At 46.6% G+C, this 18818-nt stretch overlaps 1 protein-coding gene across 1 annotated transcript in view; it reads right to left on the bottom strand.

Annotated features, from left to right (window-relative positions):
* The window catches only part of DNAH9 (dynein axonemal heavy chain 9), a 339411-nt gene that overhangs the window by 277345 nt on the left and 43248 nt on the right, over window positions 1-18818 (bottom strand). Inside the window, exons 13-17 of the mRNA XM_045487400.1 lie at window positions 18370-18625; window positions 16931-17172; window positions 10990-11125; window positions 6574-6770; window positions 6058-6482 (exon numbers count right to left, since the gene is read on the bottom strand). Coding sequence (XP_045343356.1) covers window positions 6058-6482; window positions 6574-6770; window positions 10990-11125; window positions 16931-17172; window positions 18370-18625 — 1256 coding nt within the window. The remainder of the gene's footprint in view (window positions 1-6057; window positions 6483-6573; window positions 6771-10989; window positions 11126-16930; window positions 17173-18369; window positions 18626-18818) is intronic.

Here is an 18818-nt window from a genome sequence, read left to right as displayed (position 1 = left end):
CACGATGGGCTCCTTGATCAGCATGGAGCCTGCTTCAGATTCTGTCTCTCCCTCTTCTTCTGTCCCTCCCCTGCTTGCATGCTCTCTTTCTTTCAAAACTAAATTAACTTTTTTTTTTTAAGTTAAAAATAGGGGCGTTTGGGTGGCTCAGTCAGTTAAACATCTGACTTCGGCTCAGGTCATGACCTCACAGTTCATGAGTTTCAGCCCCACGTCAGGCTCTGTGCTGACGGCTCAGAGCCTGGAGCCTGCTTCGGATTCTGTGTCTCCCTCTCTCTCTGCCCCTCCCCTGCTCACACTCTGTCTCTCTCTCTCTCTCAAAAATAAATAAACATTTAAAAAAATTTTTAAGTTAAAAAGAGAACTGCCCTATGATCCAGTAATCACACTACTGGGTATTTACCCCCCAAATACAAAATACTAATTAGAAAGGATATATGCAGCTGTATGTTTACAGCAGCACTATTTATAAGAACCAAACTATGGAAGCAGCCCAAGTGTCCATCAACTGATGAATGGATAAAGAAGAGGTGAGATAGATACACACACACACATGCACACACACACACACACACACACACACACACACACACACACAATGGAATATTATTCAGCTATGAAAAGAATGAAACCTTGCCATTTGCAACAACACAGAGGAAGCTAGAGAGTATAAGGCTAAGCGAAACAGGTCAGAGAATGACAAATAGCATATAACTTTGCTTGTATGTGAAATTTAAGAAACGAAACAAACTAAAGGAAAAGGAGACAAACCACAAAGCAGACTCTTAACTGTAGAGAACAGACTGATGGTCACCAGAGTGGAGGTGGGAGGGGTGATGGGTGAAACGAGTGATGGGGACTAAGCGTACATTTACCATGATCAGCCCTGAGTATTATACGAAGCGTTGAATCGCTATATTGGACATCTGAATCTAATATCACACTGTGTATGGACCATCCTGGGGTTAAAATGAAAAACTTAAAAAAAATATATATCTGGAAGAACCGTATGTGTGAAAATATTAAATATATATATAAACACATCATAAAGGGTATTAAAAATACTTAGAACTAGGGGCGCCTGGGTGGCTCAGTTGGTTAAGCGTCCGACTTCGGCTCAGGTCATGATCTCATGGCTTGTGAGTTCGAGCCCCGCGTCGGGCTCTGTGCTGACAGCTCAGAGCCTGGAGCCTCTTCAGATTCTGTGTCTTTCTGTCTCTCTCTGCCCCACCCCACTCACACTCTGTCTCTGTCTCTCAAAAATAAACATTAAAAAAAAAAGTTTTTAAAGACTTAGAACTAAATTATAATGAAAATATTACATACGAAGACCTGTGAGATGTAGATAAAATTGTACCAAGGAGGGAATTCGTAAATTAATTATATCATTTAATATTTATATTAATTACATTTAAATATTTTACATTGCTTTAAATATTACATTAACAAAGACAGCTCAAAGTGAATAAGCCAAGCATCAATCTTAACTTAGCCTAGGAGAAAAAATAAATCCAAGGAAATAGAAGGACATAATAAACATAAAAGAATAAGTCACTGAAATAGAAATTAAATTGTGATAGAGAGGATCAAGGAGTTTATAAGATACTTCTTTGTAAATCTCTGGCAAGATTAATCAAAGTATTCAGAAAGCACAAATGGAAATGAAATGACAAGGGGGACATAATCATAGATTCTGCAGAGAGTAAACAGACAAGAGAATATTATGAATTTTAGGACAATAATTTAAAGAATTTACATGAAGCGGATACGTACCCAGACCACTATGACTTGCTAAGGAATGGAAAACCTTAACATCCCTCTTACCACTAGAAAAATCATAAGTACAAAACTCATCACAAAGGAAACACTGAGCCCAGATGTTCAAGGGAGATTTAAATCAAATCTTCAAGGATCAGAGAATTCCAATCTTACACTAACTCTTCCAGAGGATAAACAGGAAGGATTACTTCCTAAGTCATTTTATGAAACTAGCCAAAGCACAGAGCATGGTCAGCAAAAACGTGAGAAAAGAAAACTGAAGGCCAATGTCAATCACAGAGACACATCAACAATAACCAATATGTGTTCAAACAAAATTAAGCAGTGGATATACTGGAAAAGATAATACCTTGTGTTGGGCTTTTCTCAGTAATACTCGGCTGGCTTAACATTAGCAACTAATATATTCACCGCTTTAACATTTCAATGGAAAGAAATAGAATCATCTTTAACAGTGAACAGCAGTTCACAAAATGTTATAGCCATTACGTCAAATCCCCTTAACCAATTAGGAATAGAATGGAATTTCTTTAGGGGTTTCTCTGGCTCAGCTGTAAGAGCATGTGACTCTTGATCTCAGGGTTGTGAGTTCGAGTCCCACACTGGGTATAGAGATTACTAAAAAAAAAATTAAACTTAAAACAAAAAGAAGGGAACTTCTTTAACTACATAAATAGAATCCACAAAAACTCACAGCAAATATTATGTTTAGTGGTGAAATGTTATAGTATCGCCTTTAAGATCGGACAAGATGGGGTGCCTGGGTGGCTCAGTCAGTCGGGTGTCTGACTTCTGCTCAGGTCATGATCTCGCGGTTTGTGGGTTCGAGCCCCGCGTTGGGCTCTGTGCTGACAGCTCAGAGCCTGGAGCCTGCTTTGGATTCTGTGTCTCCTTCTCTCTCTGCCCCTCCCCTGCTCACACTGTCTCTCAAAAATAACATTAAAAAAAATTTTTTTTTTAAAAAGATCAGACAAGGGGCGCCTGGGTGGCGCAGTCGGTTAAGCGTCCGACTTCAGCCAGGTCACGATCTCGCGGTCCGTGAGTTCGAGCCCCGCGTCAGGCTCTGGGCTGATGGCTCAGAGCCTGGAGCCTGTTTCCGATCCTGTGTCTCCCTCTCTCTCTGCCCCTCCCCCGTTCATGCTCTGTCTCTCTCTGTCCCAAAAATAAATAAACGTTAAAAAAAAAAAAATTTTAAAAAGATCAGACAAGATAAGGGTACCTGTCATTACCACCTTATTCAACATCAAACTGCAAGTCCTAGCCAGCGCGGCAAGAAAAAAACAGCAATAAAACGCATTAGAAAAAAAAAAAAAAGACAGAGAAGGAAGAAATAAAACTATTATAAATTTGTAGATGATGACCATGTACATAGCAAATCCAAAGGAGAGCACAGATAAATTATTGCAATTAATAAGTTAATTCAGCAGAGATGCTTGATATAACATCAATAAATAGAAATCAATTCCATTTCCACAGAACATATAATTTTAAAATATCGTTTATGCTAGGCGTCCAAAATTAAAATACCTAGGAATAAATCTTAAAGACACGAGAATTACCTTAAAGGTAATGATTACAAAATTTCTTCGAGAGACATTTAAGGCATAGGTTAACGGAAAGATGACACATTCTTGAGCAGGGACACTCAGCGTGTATGGATGACTACTGTCCTCAAATTGAGCTATCGTCACTGCAAACAGAATCAGAATCCCAACAGGTTTTTTTTTTTTTTTAGTTCTACAAACAGAATTTTACATTTATATAGAACAGTAAGGGCCAAGAATTGTGGAGAATTCTTAACGAAAATGGACAAGGCGGGGACTTGCCCTGCAAGATACCAAGATTTATGACAAAACTACGGGAATTCGGATTTTGTCATATAACGCAGCGGCAGATAAGGGGCTACTTAATGTGAAAGATGAAACTACAAGGCTTTTATGGAGAGGGATGGGAGAGCACCATTAGGATCTCAGGGAGAAAAAGGATTTGTTTAACGAGACCAACTGCAACAGAGGGGAAAAGATGAACGAACACGTGTGGCTACGTTACGATGAACTGTTCATGGAAACATACCATAAATGCGGTGGAAAGACAGGTCACAAAATAGGAGACTGTGTTTGCAATACATACAACTCGTACAGGATTAGAGAGAGTATATACCAAAGAGCGAAAGGAAAATCTTGTAAATATCATAAAGGCAAAAATAAAGTCCGACCAAAAGTGGGCAAGGGGCACCTGGGTGGCTCAGTCAGTGAAGCGTCCGACTCTTGGCTTCCGTTCGGGCCGTGATCCTATGGTTCATGAGTTCGAGCCCCACACCGGGCTCTGCGCTGACGGCATGGAGCCTGCTTAGGATTCTCTGTCTCCCTCTTTCTCTGCCCCTCCCCTACTCCCTCCCTCTCTCTCTCTCTCTCTCTCAAAATAAATAAATAAACTTAAGAAAAAAACGGGTAAGCGCTCTGTATGGGCACAGAAGGAGAAACCCACAAACTCACCAAAAAAAAAAAAACAAAAAAACCCAACATAAAAAGATGAGCCACTTTATTCAGAAGCAGGGCAATGCAAAATATTTACCATGGTAAGATACGACGAGGCACCTCAGAGGAGTCGGGTCATTGTCTCCTTTCGGGCTTAAGGAAATAGTGGTCAAAGGACAAGAACTCCGCCTGTTTATCCTGTCACACCAACTACCAAACCCTGCAAAGTCGCACCTGGTGGAGAGGCGCCTGGCAGGTGCTTTCACTGCATCCTGTATCAGCCACGTACTCTGAGGCGCTAAGTGACTTGCCTCTGAGCCTGCCTTCCACACGCAAACCAATCCACCCGGAGCCCACGCCTCCAACCACCTCCTCTATCTGGTTCTCACACTCCAGACCCCTATCCACCCGCCCTTACCACCCCAGGGCCAGGGACCGAAAACCTAGACACCGTCAGTCCCTCTGGCCCCAGAGCCTGCGCGACTCATTCAAGAGAGCCAACTGTCCACCCGCTGGCCCCGTCTCGACAGCTCTGTTCCAGGGAAACCACAATAAAGGCTCTTGCCCACGTTTTCCCATTGTTCCCTCCGCCTGATGGACCCTGGCGCCTCCCCCTTGCAGCCCTGCACGGGCGGCATGGTGCGTCCTGTCCTGAGAACCCAGTTGTAGAACCAACTCTCTTCTCAGGGGCAGTTCATTGCCTACGGGGTCTCTCGGGTGGCCCCACCGCACGTGAATGATAATAAGGCCTGTGTTTTGAGACACGCCTCCATGTCCTTGGATCCCCAGACCTACCAATGGAGAGGGACCGTGGAGCAGAGACATTCAGAGACATCTCCGTGAATGTGGACAACTGGCCTCTTCTTCAAAGCACCAGGCAAACCCACTTCCAACATCCCACCATGATCTCCTGGAGTTTTCTAGAGCAGAGGACCCTCACCCCGGTAGGGTCTCTTGGAATTTATTTGCAAACAGACACGTCCTCCGTGGGGTCATTTCCTTTCTGCGCACGGTGCTAGATCACCGGGCGGGGCGGCGGGAGCATTGAGCGAGACCACCCCCAGAATCAAGGGAGGGGGCGGGTCGGCTCCCCTGTAGGCGGAGCTGATACACCACAGGCTGATGGCTGCACAGAGGGACCGTGACTGCCCCGAAGGACTCAGGGTGGGGGGTGCTAGTTGAGGTTCTGACTGTGGCAGATCTGTGGGGAGCAGACCAAGGTGAAGTGACCGGGAGACTGAGCACAGACCTGTTCGCCCGGAGGCCGATGCTCTGGGTGGCAGAGCCTGGTGCTGGGTAGTCAAGGTGCCCCGGGGAACAACGTCAGGTCCTGTCTGTCCCGTGGCTAGAATGGCACACACACGGGCATCGGGAGTGTGGGGATTTAGTGACTTCTACGTTGCAAAGCGGGGTGATCCGAGACAAGGAGGGAGTGGTAGAAATAAAATCTAAGAGGCCCATTAGATGCCCTCCGTTTCCCAGGCTTGAAGAGATTTCGCAGGGCTGCAAAGGGAGCCTGGATCTGCCATCATCACGCGGAACGTGGTTTACCACTCACCGAGTGCCTTTCACGCACTGGGCCCCGGATGGAACATAAAACCAAAAGAGGCCACGTCTGGTGAACCAAGGAAAGCGCAGGACTAACGTTACCACCAGTGTCCGAGGGCCTGGAACCTCAATGAGCCATTTCAATTTTGCACTGAGCCAATGAACCCACTGGGGAAAACGATGAAGAAGATGAAAAAACATGGCGGCCCCAATGGCTCGGGATGCCGGAAGAAAGCTAGAACGACGGTCTTACCTGTTAGTGACGTGGTCAACGAGATGCTGCTTGAACGTGAGGCTCCACCTCTTAATGAGGTTCAGCAGAGATGCTTTAAGGGGTCGCACGTCGATTTTCATCCAGCCGTCAAACACCTTGACGGGCTCCAGCCCGCACACTTCTTCGTAGAGCTTTTCGTAGGAGTCGATCTGTGCCTTGAACTGATGGAGGAGAGGGGGGTTCTCTGGAAGGCCATCGTCTATGTGGGCTTCCATTTCCTCGGGTGTGAGGACACGTCCATACAACAGAAACTGACTCAGAACCTCCTTCCGGTCCTCCACGTAGAGGTAGGAGTATTGGCTGAAAGTGTTCCGATAGCCACTGCAGAGGGCCATCATGCTCTGAACCCTGTCCAGGAGCGTGCTCCTCAAGCTGGCCAAGTGGGCCACGCCCTCCATGTCAACCTGGGGTGCGGGGCAAGACCACAGCAGGCGGGTTACACCAACACTTTGCACGAGGTTGCGGGGGAAGGCGGGATGGCTGTGGATTTGGTACCTGGTAGTGGAGAGAGCCGTTCCGTGGGGAAAGCCGTGGCACCAAAGACGATATTCCAAAAATGTTGGCCACCAGACCCTCGACGGTGTCGTAGAAGCCACCCTTCACTCCAGACTCCAGGGATGGAGAGAAAACTAATTCTGGTATCACTAAGCACAGCTGTGCCTCAAATATCGGGGTGAGTCCAGCTTTACTTTCTGAAACACAAGGAAAACACACACACGCGAAACAAAGAAGGACGTCAAGACGGCCAAAGCGCCATACCCGTTCTCAAAGCACTCGGAACATTTTTTTCCCTTAACACAAGCTGTTTGGGTGTAGGAAAAATGGAAATGTAAAATTTGCTAACCCCCCGGAAAAGGTGAGGGGGGGACGGTCTTGCAGTGTTTACCGACAGGGGAGCCACTGACATTTCGAATAGGCCAATTCTTGCACAGGGCCGTCCTGGGCATTGTAGGACATTTACCCTCCTGTCCTCGGAGAGCACGTCCCAGTGACTGATCAACCCAAGCCAGTCCCCTTCCACGTTCCCAGGTGCCTGGGTCGGGGGAGCGAGGCGGGGGCGGTGGAGAACAGGTTGATTTTGCACCGCTCATTTCTAGGAAGCGGCTGACTTCTTCCTCGGCACCAGCCACACGACCACATCGGTTGTCACTAGGTGAACCGAGGCGTTCTTATCAATGGTCGCGTAAGCAAATAAATGAAAGACAACTCACAACCCTGGCCGTTCATCCTGTTCCACGAAAACAGAACTGACTTTGATTCTGTAGTCCTACGGTGATAAAAAATTTAAAAACAGTATACATAATTAATGGATCCCTGATTACTTGCTAGACTAACTTGCCCTGCTAAATTTAAATCAAAATATAACACGGAGCAAGATGTTCCAAGTACGAGATTAGCGCTTCAACTTTTATTAATAACCACTTATATTCCCAGGTCGTCTTAACTGGAAATATTCGGGAGACTGTTCCGCACAGCATGCTGCGGGTGATGGAGACTCATCAGAATCCTCATCCCCTTCCTCCCTAGAAGCAGAGGTAAGGGTGGGCACGATTCCTTCCCCAGTGGGATGTGGGGAAAAGCGAGGGCCGCCGCCTCTGGGCTGCAGCCCTTGAGACAGCAGGGGAGTCATCTCTGTGCTTGCTCTTTTCTCCGCTCATGGACTAGAGCCCAGATGTGGCAGTGGCCCAGCTCCATCACGGAAATGGACACAAGGCAGGAACACGAACGTGGGGGAACCTCAGCATGGCAGGAACCCACCCGCTAACCTGAACGCTCACCTGAGTCTAGAACTTGGGGGATAGACCTTTTTGTCCTTTAAGCCACGTTATTGATGGAGTTTTCGTTACCATAGCTTAGCCACTCACCCCAACTAAAGTAACTGGGGGATCCTCAAAGATAAGTAGGACTAGGGCCTTGCCTTGAAAACCGTAGGGATGATAGGGGCGCCTGGGTGGCTCAGTCGGTTGAGCGTCCGACTTCGGCTCAAGTCATGATCTCACACAGTTCGTGAGTTCGAGCCCTGTGTGGGGCTCTGTGCTGACAGCTCGGAGCCCGGAGCCTGTGTCAGATTCTGTGTCTCCCTCTCTCTCTCTGCCCCTCCTCCACTTATGCTCTCTCTCTCTCTCTCTCTCTCAAAAGTAAATAAACATTAAAAAAAATTGCAGGGATGATAAATTTGCATGACCGGATTCAGGAGGGTCCCATCACATGCAAATTTAACTTAAGGGAATACACGGGAATTATGCCATCATGGAATCCTTTTTAAAAACACCTGTAACATCACACTTTGCATTACGTACTCAGGACATATTCTGCATTACTCTCTGTATGAGATACTGAAACCTTCACAGACCAGGTTGCGTAGGGTTTACAGAAGGTAAAAGCCTCACGAGACTGTTTTGACCGTGAGATTTCTGTCCCAGGCGCTCTCATGAGAACCGAATCCCTACATGAGACGGAATGACAACATCGTGACCGTAAGAACCAGATTGTCGGGGCGCCTGGGTGGCGCAGTCGGTTAAGCGTCCGACTTCAGCCAGGTCACGATCTCGCGGTCCGTGAGTTCGAGCCCCGCGTCGGGCTCTGGGCTGATGGCTCAGAGCCTGGAGCCTGTTTCCGATTCTGCGTCTCCCTCTCTCTCTGCCCCTCCCCCGTTCATGCTCTGTCTCTCTCTGTCCCAAAAATAAAAATAAGCGTTAAAAAAAAAAAAACAAACCAGATTGTCTCAGTACAGGTCAGTCACTTTGGGACTCAGGAGGGGGAAGAGCATTTCTCGGTAGGGTGGGTAGCATCTAACCTGGGCAGGGTTTGCATTCTGAGAGGCGACAGGGAGTCCAGCCCAAGCCCTGGGAACGGTCCTGGTCTCACCAAGCACAAAAAGGTGGAAATGATAAAGGAAGCAGGGGAGACAGCCCAGGTCGGGAGAGCTAGACGGGCACCAGTCAAGTGTGGAGTCACTATGTTTAGGGACCATTTCTTTTTTTAATTTTTTTTTTTCAACGTTTATTTATTTTTGGGACAGAGAGAGACAGAGCATGAACGGGGGAGGGGCAGAGAGAGAGGGAGACACAGAATCGGAAACAGGCTCCAGGCTCCGAGCCATCAGCCCAGAGCCCGACGCGGGGCTCGAACTCACGGACCGCGAGATCGTGACCTGGCTGAAGTCGGACGCTTAACCGACTGCGCCACCCAGGCGCCCCAAGGGACCATTTCTTATGCAGTGCCTATGGCAAGGGTGTTGGGGCATCTTCCCAGACCTTCTAGAGGACATTTGGTTGGTTCTCTATGATAAGCACTGTCAGCGCTGCTCCCCAGAAGCCAGTTCTCTGGTCTCAGTGCCTGTGCTCTGTGCCCCACTGGCTACTCGCCCCCGGGCTCTGGAAGGTGCCCCCCCCCCCCACCCCACCACCCCAACCTCCCTGACTATACTGGAGGCTGTTTCTTGCTGCCTGATCTCCTTGATTTGGAGCTTCCTGCAACCCTGCAAACAAAGACTGTGCCTCTGACCTCAGTCACTCCACTTACCAAGACCACATGGGGTTTGCCTGTCTGAGCTACACCCAGCACCGAGCCTCGCTTCCCTCTGTATTCTCAGCCCAGGGGCCTGCACCTGCCGTCTTCTTTGGGCTAGGTATCTGGACACTGACCTTGACCTATCCATTTGACCTCCGGATTCTCTCCCCGGGTTGGACTGAATATCTTAAACTCTCATCTCACCTTTATCTTCTGGCTTCAACCTATTCCCCTCGGTCTTTCGCTTTCGACTAATTCTTCAGGGTGATCCTTGCTAAGCTGCTCAGAAGCTGTCAGGATATGAAGGGTTGGTTTTGTTTTTGTAAGTAGGCTTTGTGCCCGCGTAGAGCCCAATGCAGGCCCTGAACTCACCACCTCAAGATCGTGACCTGAGCTGAGATCGAGAGTCAGACACCCAAATGACTGAGCCACCCAGGCGTCCCAGAATGTGAAGGTTTAATTCAGCTTCTTCCTGAACCCTTCCACTCTTTCCATCCCATGACTTCCTAGCCAAGGTTGGCCCTGACTGTATCCTCGACACTGTGCGCCTTAACTCAGTTCTATCCATCAGAAATTCAAAGCAACGGGGCGCCTGGGTGGCGCAGTCGGTGAAGCGTCCGACTTCAGCCAGGTCACGATCTCGCGGTCCGGGAGTTCGAGCCCCGCGTCGGGCTCTGGGCTGATGGCTCAGAGCCTGGAGCCTGTTTCCGATTCTGTGTCTCCCTCTCTCTCTGCCCCTCCCCCGTTCATGCTCTGTCTCTCTCTGTCCCAAAAATAAATTAAAAAAAAACGTTGAAAAAAAAAATTAAAAAAAAAAAAAAAGAAATTCAAAGCAACTTTTAACCCTTCAGACAATGCCCATTACCCTTCTTAACATTCCTTTTCCTCCTGAAAGCGACCTCATCCCCAGCTGGTCTGACCCTTTTCACATAGAAACACTCTGTTTCTTCCACTTAACCTGGCTACTGCCTGTGTTCTCGAAAGGCCACAGAAAGAGAGTACATTAAGCTTGAAGGCACAAAATGTCCCCCTCCCAATACCATGAGGCAAGCCCAGACTCGAACCCACAACCCCGAGATCAAGAGTCGCACACTTTCCCGACTAAGCCAGCCAGGCACCCCCTGAAGCTTTATTTGGATTGAATTGGCATTTATGGTTTTGCTTTTGCTAAGGGCTTCACTATCTGTGAGCCTGGTTTATCACCTGAGTTTTAAAGAGAGAGAAATCTTTTCTCCGGGAGCAATGCAGAAACTCAATACCTTTGCTATTCTCCTGTGTGTAGCTCACAAAACATCCACAACATTTTGGGAAAAGTCACAAAGCACTCGATCACACTTCACTTTTGTTCAACAGGTGCCACTTTGCGGCAATAACACACATCCATAAGCCAGTACATACCGGTGTTTTCCAGAAGGTACTTGAGGGAGCACTCAATGGCAAGAACAAATCCATCCAGCAACATATCATCTATGTACTTAACATAAGCCTTCCAGATATTAGAGGCTGGGTCCGCGGCAAACAGACCTAGGTTTTCCTACAAAATAAAGAAGAACGGATTGAAACCATGTTGAATAATATGGAAGGACTGGTCTAGCTCTCATTAACGGGAACGAAAACAACCTAGAGGGGGGAGAAAAGCATTGTCGTGAAAAGTTTGCTATCACACGGATGTTGAATCCATACTAATGGGTTTAATCATTGATCGAAAGGATCACAAAGTTAATCCGTGAAGGGCAGATGGGGTCTCATCCTGTCCCCGAGGAAGGAGGAGGGGGCCCGGCCGCTTTCCCAGGAAAGATGGGACATAGGGTGTTGATTTATAAGTGCTGACGGGTGCGCCGTGGAGAAGCGATATCAAGACGGGAGTCAGGGCAGAGAGAAAAAGGGACGCTATGGATAGAGGGCTTGGTGATTCAAGGCGTGTAAGAACTTTGGGGTTCAAGCAAGGAAAGCATTTCCTGGCGAGTCCTCAGAAACGAGCTGGAGGGGTTGGCTCAGGGCAGTTGCCATTGAAAGCAGCCGGCTGAGTGATTTAGAAAACGTACACACATCAAGGAACGCATGCGTGCTCTCTCCCTCCTCCCTGACCTGGTGGCGTGGGGCACACACATCCCACCTACCGCCATCATTGTCATCATTAAGCCTTCTGACATCGACTTTCTATTTATCGCACATCTTCAAAGACAGTGGTAACTACTCTGAAGAGGTACGGTTTTTAGGCGACTCACGCCCCTTTACGAACATTTCCGCATATAAACCCCCCTGAATTCAAAAAAAAATCTCATAGCGGCGCCTGGGTGGCTCAGTGGGTTAAGCCTCTGACTCTTGATCTCTGCTCAGGTTCACGATCTCACCGTTGATGAGATCGGACCCCATACCCGGCTCTGCACTGGAAGTGTGGAGCCTGCTGGAGATCCCCTCTCACTTTTTCTCCGCCCCTCCTCTGCGCGTGCTCTCTCCCAAAAATAAATTTTAAGAATCTCATTCTTTATCAAAATTTTTTTAACGTTAATTTTTGAGAGAGAAAGAGAACACAAGCAGGGGAGAGGCAGAGAGAGAGAGGGAGACACAGAATCCAAAGCAGGCTCCAGGCTCCGAGGTGTCAGCACAGAGCCCGGCGCGGGGCTCAAACCCGTGTACCGCAAGATCATGACCTGAGCCGTCAGACGCTTAACCAACTGAGCCACCCAGGCGCCCCTCATAGATTCTTAAATGCAGAGAACAAACTGAGGATTGATGGAGGGATGTGGGTGAGGGATGGGCTAGATGGGCATTAAGGAGGGCATCTGTTGGGATGAGCCCCGGCTGTTGTATGTAAGTGATGCATCACCGAATTCTACTCCTGAAACCAGTGTTGCACTGTGTGTTAACTAACTAGAAGTTAAATAAAATATTGAAAAAAAAAAAAGTCTGACGATCCTGTCTTTACATGATAAAACTCTAAAATTTCCAAAATGCATTAACATACCCCTTTCCTTCCTACACAGGTAGAAGAGTTTCTGAATGATTTAAAGCCCAACATCACACAAATCACAACACAGTGACAATATAGAGTTGTTCTCGGGTATTAGTAAGCCTGTATGTCTGTTTGCTTCTTTATTGTGTAAAACATTCAGTTCTGACTGCTGTGTACAATTTTATCTCCTCAACGTCATGCTCTCAGTATAGCTCTCCGTACCTTTCGACTCTTTACCTCAAATCTACTATGGTCTTGGGGGGGTGAGGGGGGGGGCAAAACTGTTGGAATTTCTGTGAACCAAGAAGGAACGGCTCTAGTTTCCGATTTTCTGGCCAAGACAGAGGGGTGAGATCAGACCTGTCCGTCCGCGACACAGATGCAGCTATGGCAGACGCAGCACAAGAAACCATTCTTGGGGGGCAATTAGATAACAGGAACACGGGGCTGTGCTCCTCGGGAGAAGGGAAATACACACACACACACACACACACACACGGTGAGTTTCACCTGGCTCCCGACCTAGAGGCACTTTCCCAACCATGGCATGGAGAAGTAGACCGCAGTGACAGGGTCCTTCCTGATGGGCAGAAGACCACCCAGCAGTTGGGGTTTGGGGCTACTGAGATTGCCGAATCTTCTGCAGTCTCTGGGTGGTAAGCTGCACATCCTTAGGGCCAGACTCTGCGAGGCCTGGTGGAGAACAGTTGCCAGGGTGCCGTGAAGCTGCATGGAGGCTGTGTGGGCCTGCGGTAATATATCTGGGAATATCCGGTAATATATCTGGAAAATATCTGTGTGCCTTCGGACATAAACGAGGACAACTTACAGATAGCCCAGGCACATTCTGCTGAGCCCCCAGCAACACCGTGCTTGGGGGTTAGAGCTGCTTTGTCCTAGAGTCAGGCCCCCTCGGACCTACCCTCACAAAGCTTAAAACCGAGCCTCGGCAGGACCAGCTGACCCACCGGTAAGTCAACTGCCTGCCAAGGCAAAACACGAACCCTTTAAGGGGACTAACACGCAGATCCTAAAGTGGCATCCGACATGACTAACATATAATAAGAAAAAATCACTAGACACGCCAAGAAGCAGGAGAGTGTGACGTTTAACCGAGAGAGGAAATAATCACCAACAACATACTCAGCAAATAGCTGCCATACCAATCCGGGGATGCCTGTTCCTAAGACTTGTTTTATGGAGACAAAAAGGAACTTCTGTCACATTAAAAACAAAAACAGATGCAGAAAATAAAACGGATGTTGGAATCAGGAGACAAGCATGGCATAATTTGATTAGAAACTCAAATTTGGGGCGCTTGGGTGGCTCAGTGGGTTAAGCGGCCGACTTCGTTTGGCTCAGGTCACGATCTCACGGTTCATGAGTTCGAGCCCTGCCTCGGGCTCTGTGCTGATGGCTCGGAGCCTGGAGCCTGCTTCCGATTCTGCGTCTCCCTCTCTCTCTCTGCCCCTCCCCCGCTCATGTTCCATGTCTCTCTCTGTCAAAAATAAATAAAACATTAAAAAAAATTTTTTTTAATTAGAAAGAGAAAAAAGAAACTCCTCCAATTTAATGAAAAACAGGTTCAATAAGCCCACATACTCCAAGCTGGGTGAACAGAAAGTAAACCTATTTAGGCACATTGTAGTGAGACAGAAAAAAGAAGTCCAAGGATTTAAAAAAAAAAAAGAATCTATTAAAAGAAGCCTGGGAGAAACAATACTCTGCATATACAGGAGCAAAGACACCAAATGCAGCTGGCTTCGCATCAGAAACATTGGAGGGGAGGAGACAAGGAAATAACTTTTGTAGGGAAAATAAAACCGTCTACGCAGAATTCTGTATCTAATGAAACTATCCGTCAAGACCAGAAGTGAAACAAGGACATCTCAGATCCACAAAAACTGAGAGAATGTGTCGTTAGCAGACTGGAACTGCAAGAAAAACTGAATGGAGTTCTTCAGGCTGCAGAGAAATGACTACAGGTGGCAAGTCAGTTTGACAGAAGAAGGGAAAAAAATAAGTCTGGAAATGGCGAGTATGTGGGTGGATCTAAAACACCAGAAGTATTTTTTTCTTGAGTTTTTTTTCTAACGTTTATTCATTTTTGAGAGATGGAGAGAGACAGAGTATGAGTGGGGGAGGGGCAGAGAGAGAGGGAGACACAGAATCGGAAGCAGGCTCCAGGCTCCGAGCTGTCAGCACAGAGCCCGACGCAGGGCTCGAACCCACGAACTGCGAGATCATGACCTGAGCCGAAGTCAGACGCTTAACCGACTGAGCCACCCAGGAGTCCCTTTTCTTGAGTTTTTAAGGCAAAAATATAGAATGCTCTACAAGGCCTGGGATTTAGTGTGGGATGTGTCTCACACACACACACACACACACACACACACACACACACACACACACACCAACAGTACCAAACATGAACGGGGGTGTTTGAATTGAACCATACTGTGGCTACGTTCCTATATTTCATGGGAAAACAATCACTGATTGTAATTAGAGACCTATAACCTACAACAACCATTGCAAATGTAATGCAATGACAGCATCATTAAAGTAAAAGATGGAATACCCATTGAGAAATCAGAATAGGATATTTTTAAAAATAGAGAATAACAGGGGCGCCTGGGTGGCTCAGTCAGTTGACTGTCTGACCTCAGCTCAGGTCATGATCTCGCGGTTTGTGAGTTCGAGCCCCACGTCGGGCTCTGTGCTAACAGCTCAGAGCCTGGAGCCTGCTTCGGATTCTGTGCCTCCTCCTCTCTCTGCCCCTCCCATGCTCATGCTCTGTCTCTATCTCTCAATAATAAATAAACGTTAAGTAAAAAAAAATAGCGAATAACAAGAAGGAAGGAACAGAGGAGCAGAACAACACAACAGAGATGAAGCAAACAGGAAATAGCAAGATGGTAGGGCTAAATCCAAGCACACCCATAATTACACTAACCGTAATAGTCTAAACAACCCAGTTAATAGGCAGAGTTGTTAGGAAAGTAAGTTTCTACTATACTGTCTATAAGAGAAGGAATCAGAAAGTCATGATATTATAAATGTGTCTGTGTTAAAAGAGCATCACAAACTTGATGAAAACTCGGACCGCACTAAAGGTTTAGTCAAATCACCCAAAGTCACAGGCGGAGATGTTAACACAGCCCTTTCAATAATTGGTAGAACAGACAGACAAGAAATCCTGAAACCATACAGAGGATCTGAACAACAGTATCAACCACTTTGAACTTTAACGGAGATTCATAGAGCACTACACCCAACAATGGAAGAAGGAAGGCATTGTCAAGTGTACAAGGAATGTGCAGTAAGATGGGACAGTATTCTAGGTCATGGAACAAGTTTTGGTGAATTACAAATGATTTGGATCTTACAGAGTACTTTCTCTGGCCACAATTGGACTGAACTCAAGGTCAATTTCACTAAGCTATCCAGAGAAGCCCTGAACATATGGAAATGAAACAGTGTGCTTCCAAATGACCATTAAACAATGAGTCACGAGCAGAAAAATTTAAGAGTGAATGACAATGCAAATGAGGCACATGAAATTTGTGGAATGCAACTAAAGTACAGCTAAGAGAGAAAATTACATCAAATGCTTGTATCGGAAAAGAAGAAAGGCTTAGAATCAATACCCTAAGTTTCTGCCCTTGGCGGGTAGGGGGAGAATGAAAAGGGGAGAACAACCTCAAATTAAGGAAAGAAAGGATAAAGCACAAAGAACAGAAATTAATGAACTAGAGGGGCGCCTCAGTGGCTCAGTTGGTGAAGCGTCCAACTATTGATTTTGGCTCAGGTTACGATCTCGCAGTTTGTGAGTTCGAGCCCTGAGTCGGGCTCCGAGCTGACAATGCAGAGCCTGCTTGGGATCCCCTCTCCACCCCCTCTCTACCCCTCCCCTGATCGTGCTCTCTCTCTCGCTCTCTCAAAATAAAGAAATAAAACTTAAAAACAAAGAAATTAATGAATTAGAAAACAGATAAATAAAATTAACAGACTCAAAGTACAGCATGTTACTGTGATTCAAACCACAGCTAATCAAAAATAGCAACTGTGATCCATTACGGACTCTAGGGTTCTGTACCTGGCATCTCCTTCTATGTCCTCGGGGTTTGGCGTGGGACTTAGGTCATGCGGTGACACCGTTACGACAGTATTAATTTTGACACACTGGTACCAGAATGTGACTTTTCTCTCTACCGATCTGTTACCTTTAGTTCTCTCGCTCGCACTATAAACTTCTACCCTGAATGCAGAAGTCACGGGATCTGTTGAGCGTTCTAATTTTCAAATCACTTACTGCATCCAAACACTTCCTGACGCTTTCCCTCTGCTAGCGGTAGGTGCATCCGACAGGCTGGTTATTACCTGAACGAGGGCATGAATCTTAAGTCCAGATTCTTTGATGAGATCGTAGTATTTTTCCATCCGGTTGCGCTGGTCATCCATGGAAAGGAGACATTCCTTTTTTCCATCTTTTCTCTTAAATATCGGAGACACCCATGTTTTCATGATGTTTTGAATCTCTTCCACATTGTCTTGGGCTTTCCGAATCCTTTGTTCGAGATCATGAACGCTGTTGGTGATTTGAATGACATAATCCCAAATGCCTGCTCCCCAAAAGAAATACGTTTAATTGAAAGAGTTAAAGGTCTAGTCGCTACGGAAGGTACGGATTTAATATCTGTAGGTTTCAAAAGGCTTTCTTGCACAAGTTATTTTGTTAACACCAGAGTCTTTTTCTTCCTGGCTGTGTTGAAAAGCCAATGCTTACCATCACCCTGCTTATGGAGGAAAAGAAACGAGGAGGTAATGCTTACCAACCAAGTGCACAGAAATCGTCATAGTTGCTGGGGCACACCAGTGAACCATCATGATTGTCTTTGGGTTATCGACCTTCTGAAAAGCACTTTTGCCTCATTAAACGTTGAAAACATTGTTCCCTCTTGCATATAAAATAAAGTTCTAACTCGTTTAACATGGCGTTCCAAGACTTCTGTGAGTTGATGGTGACCTCCTTTGCAAACATGAACTCTTTCGAGGACTCTAATGAGAATTAATCTCCCTCCCCTGTGATTTGGCACACTTTATTTTTAACTCTGTGAAGGCTTTTTATCATAGTCTGTCTTGGGTGATTTATGGGTGTATGTATGTCTGTTGGTCCCACTAAACGTGAGTTCTTTGAGGGTAGGAGCCACGTCCCATATAACTCATATTTCAAGTGCCGTTGAGGTCCCTTACATAGTACCCTGCAAAAGTTAATCCATCAATGAAAGTACTGAATTGGAAGAAACACAAGAAATAAATCATGGTACCCTCACTTAAGATGTCTACAATCTAGGGGTGTTTGGCTGGCTCAGTCGGTGGGACATGGGACTCTTGATCTCAAGGTCATGAGTTTGAGCCCCGTGTTGGGGGTAAAGATTATTTAATAAATAAAAAAAAGTTTTAAAAAAAGGTGTCTATATTTCAGTGAGAAAAATTAAGCGACAGTGATGATATAAGAAAAGCCCTCATTCACGGAGTGCCCAATATATGTTGGAGACCTCAGGGTATGTCACGCAAACCCTGAGCCTCCCCAAATGCATGGCGGCAACATCTTCTCAGTCTACCAATCATATCCAAAGAGAAGGAAGAAAAGGAATACTAGCCCTTCTTGCCTTCTCTGCTTTGGATACATGTCTCAGAGGCTAGGCTTGTGTTTCAAGCACAAATCCGGTTACTGGGGGAGTCATTCAAGTTCTACCAACTTTATCAGGATCCTGACCCCCAACCCCCTCCCCAGATTCCAGGCAGTGCCCTGCTACCTTCCGTTTTCCAGTTCAGAGTCTCTTCTGCAGCTTTCAGGCAGAGATCGATATTCCCCAGCTCTTTCTCCAGCAATGGCAATTCCACCTCTACAAGAGTTTTCATAATCTCGTTGTACCAATTCGCCATCAGTTCCAACTTCGCCACGAGCTGCCGATAGAATTCCCTGGAGGAGAACATGGCTGCTGCTGTCTCAGGAACATGTCGCATCTGCCTCGATTCAAGATAACTCATTTCCTTCAGCACTGAAGTCAGCTGGAAAAGCAAATCGGCATTAAAGTGGTAACAGCTCCGTGGCAGTAAAGGGTGGCAATCATCAGTCAAGGACTAGAAAACCCCAGGGGCCCAAAGACCTTCGTAACGGGTCCCTTCGTAACGTTTGCTCCTACCTGCTCCTTCCATCCAGAGAAGGGAAACGGAGTGTTGAAATTGAGAAAGCAGAGGACTC

This window comes from Leopardus geoffroyi, chromosome E1 (genome assembly GCF_018350155.1).
Source record: "Leopardus geoffroyi isolate Oge1 chromosome E1, O.geoffroyi_Oge1_pat1.0, whole genome shotgun sequence".
Classification (NCBI taxonomy): domain Eukaryota; kingdom Metazoa; phylum Chordata; class Mammalia; order Carnivora; family Felidae; genus Leopardus; species Leopardus geoffroyi.
Note: the sequence above shows the minus strand (reverse complement) of the source record. Positions and strands in the feature narration are given on the sequence as shown.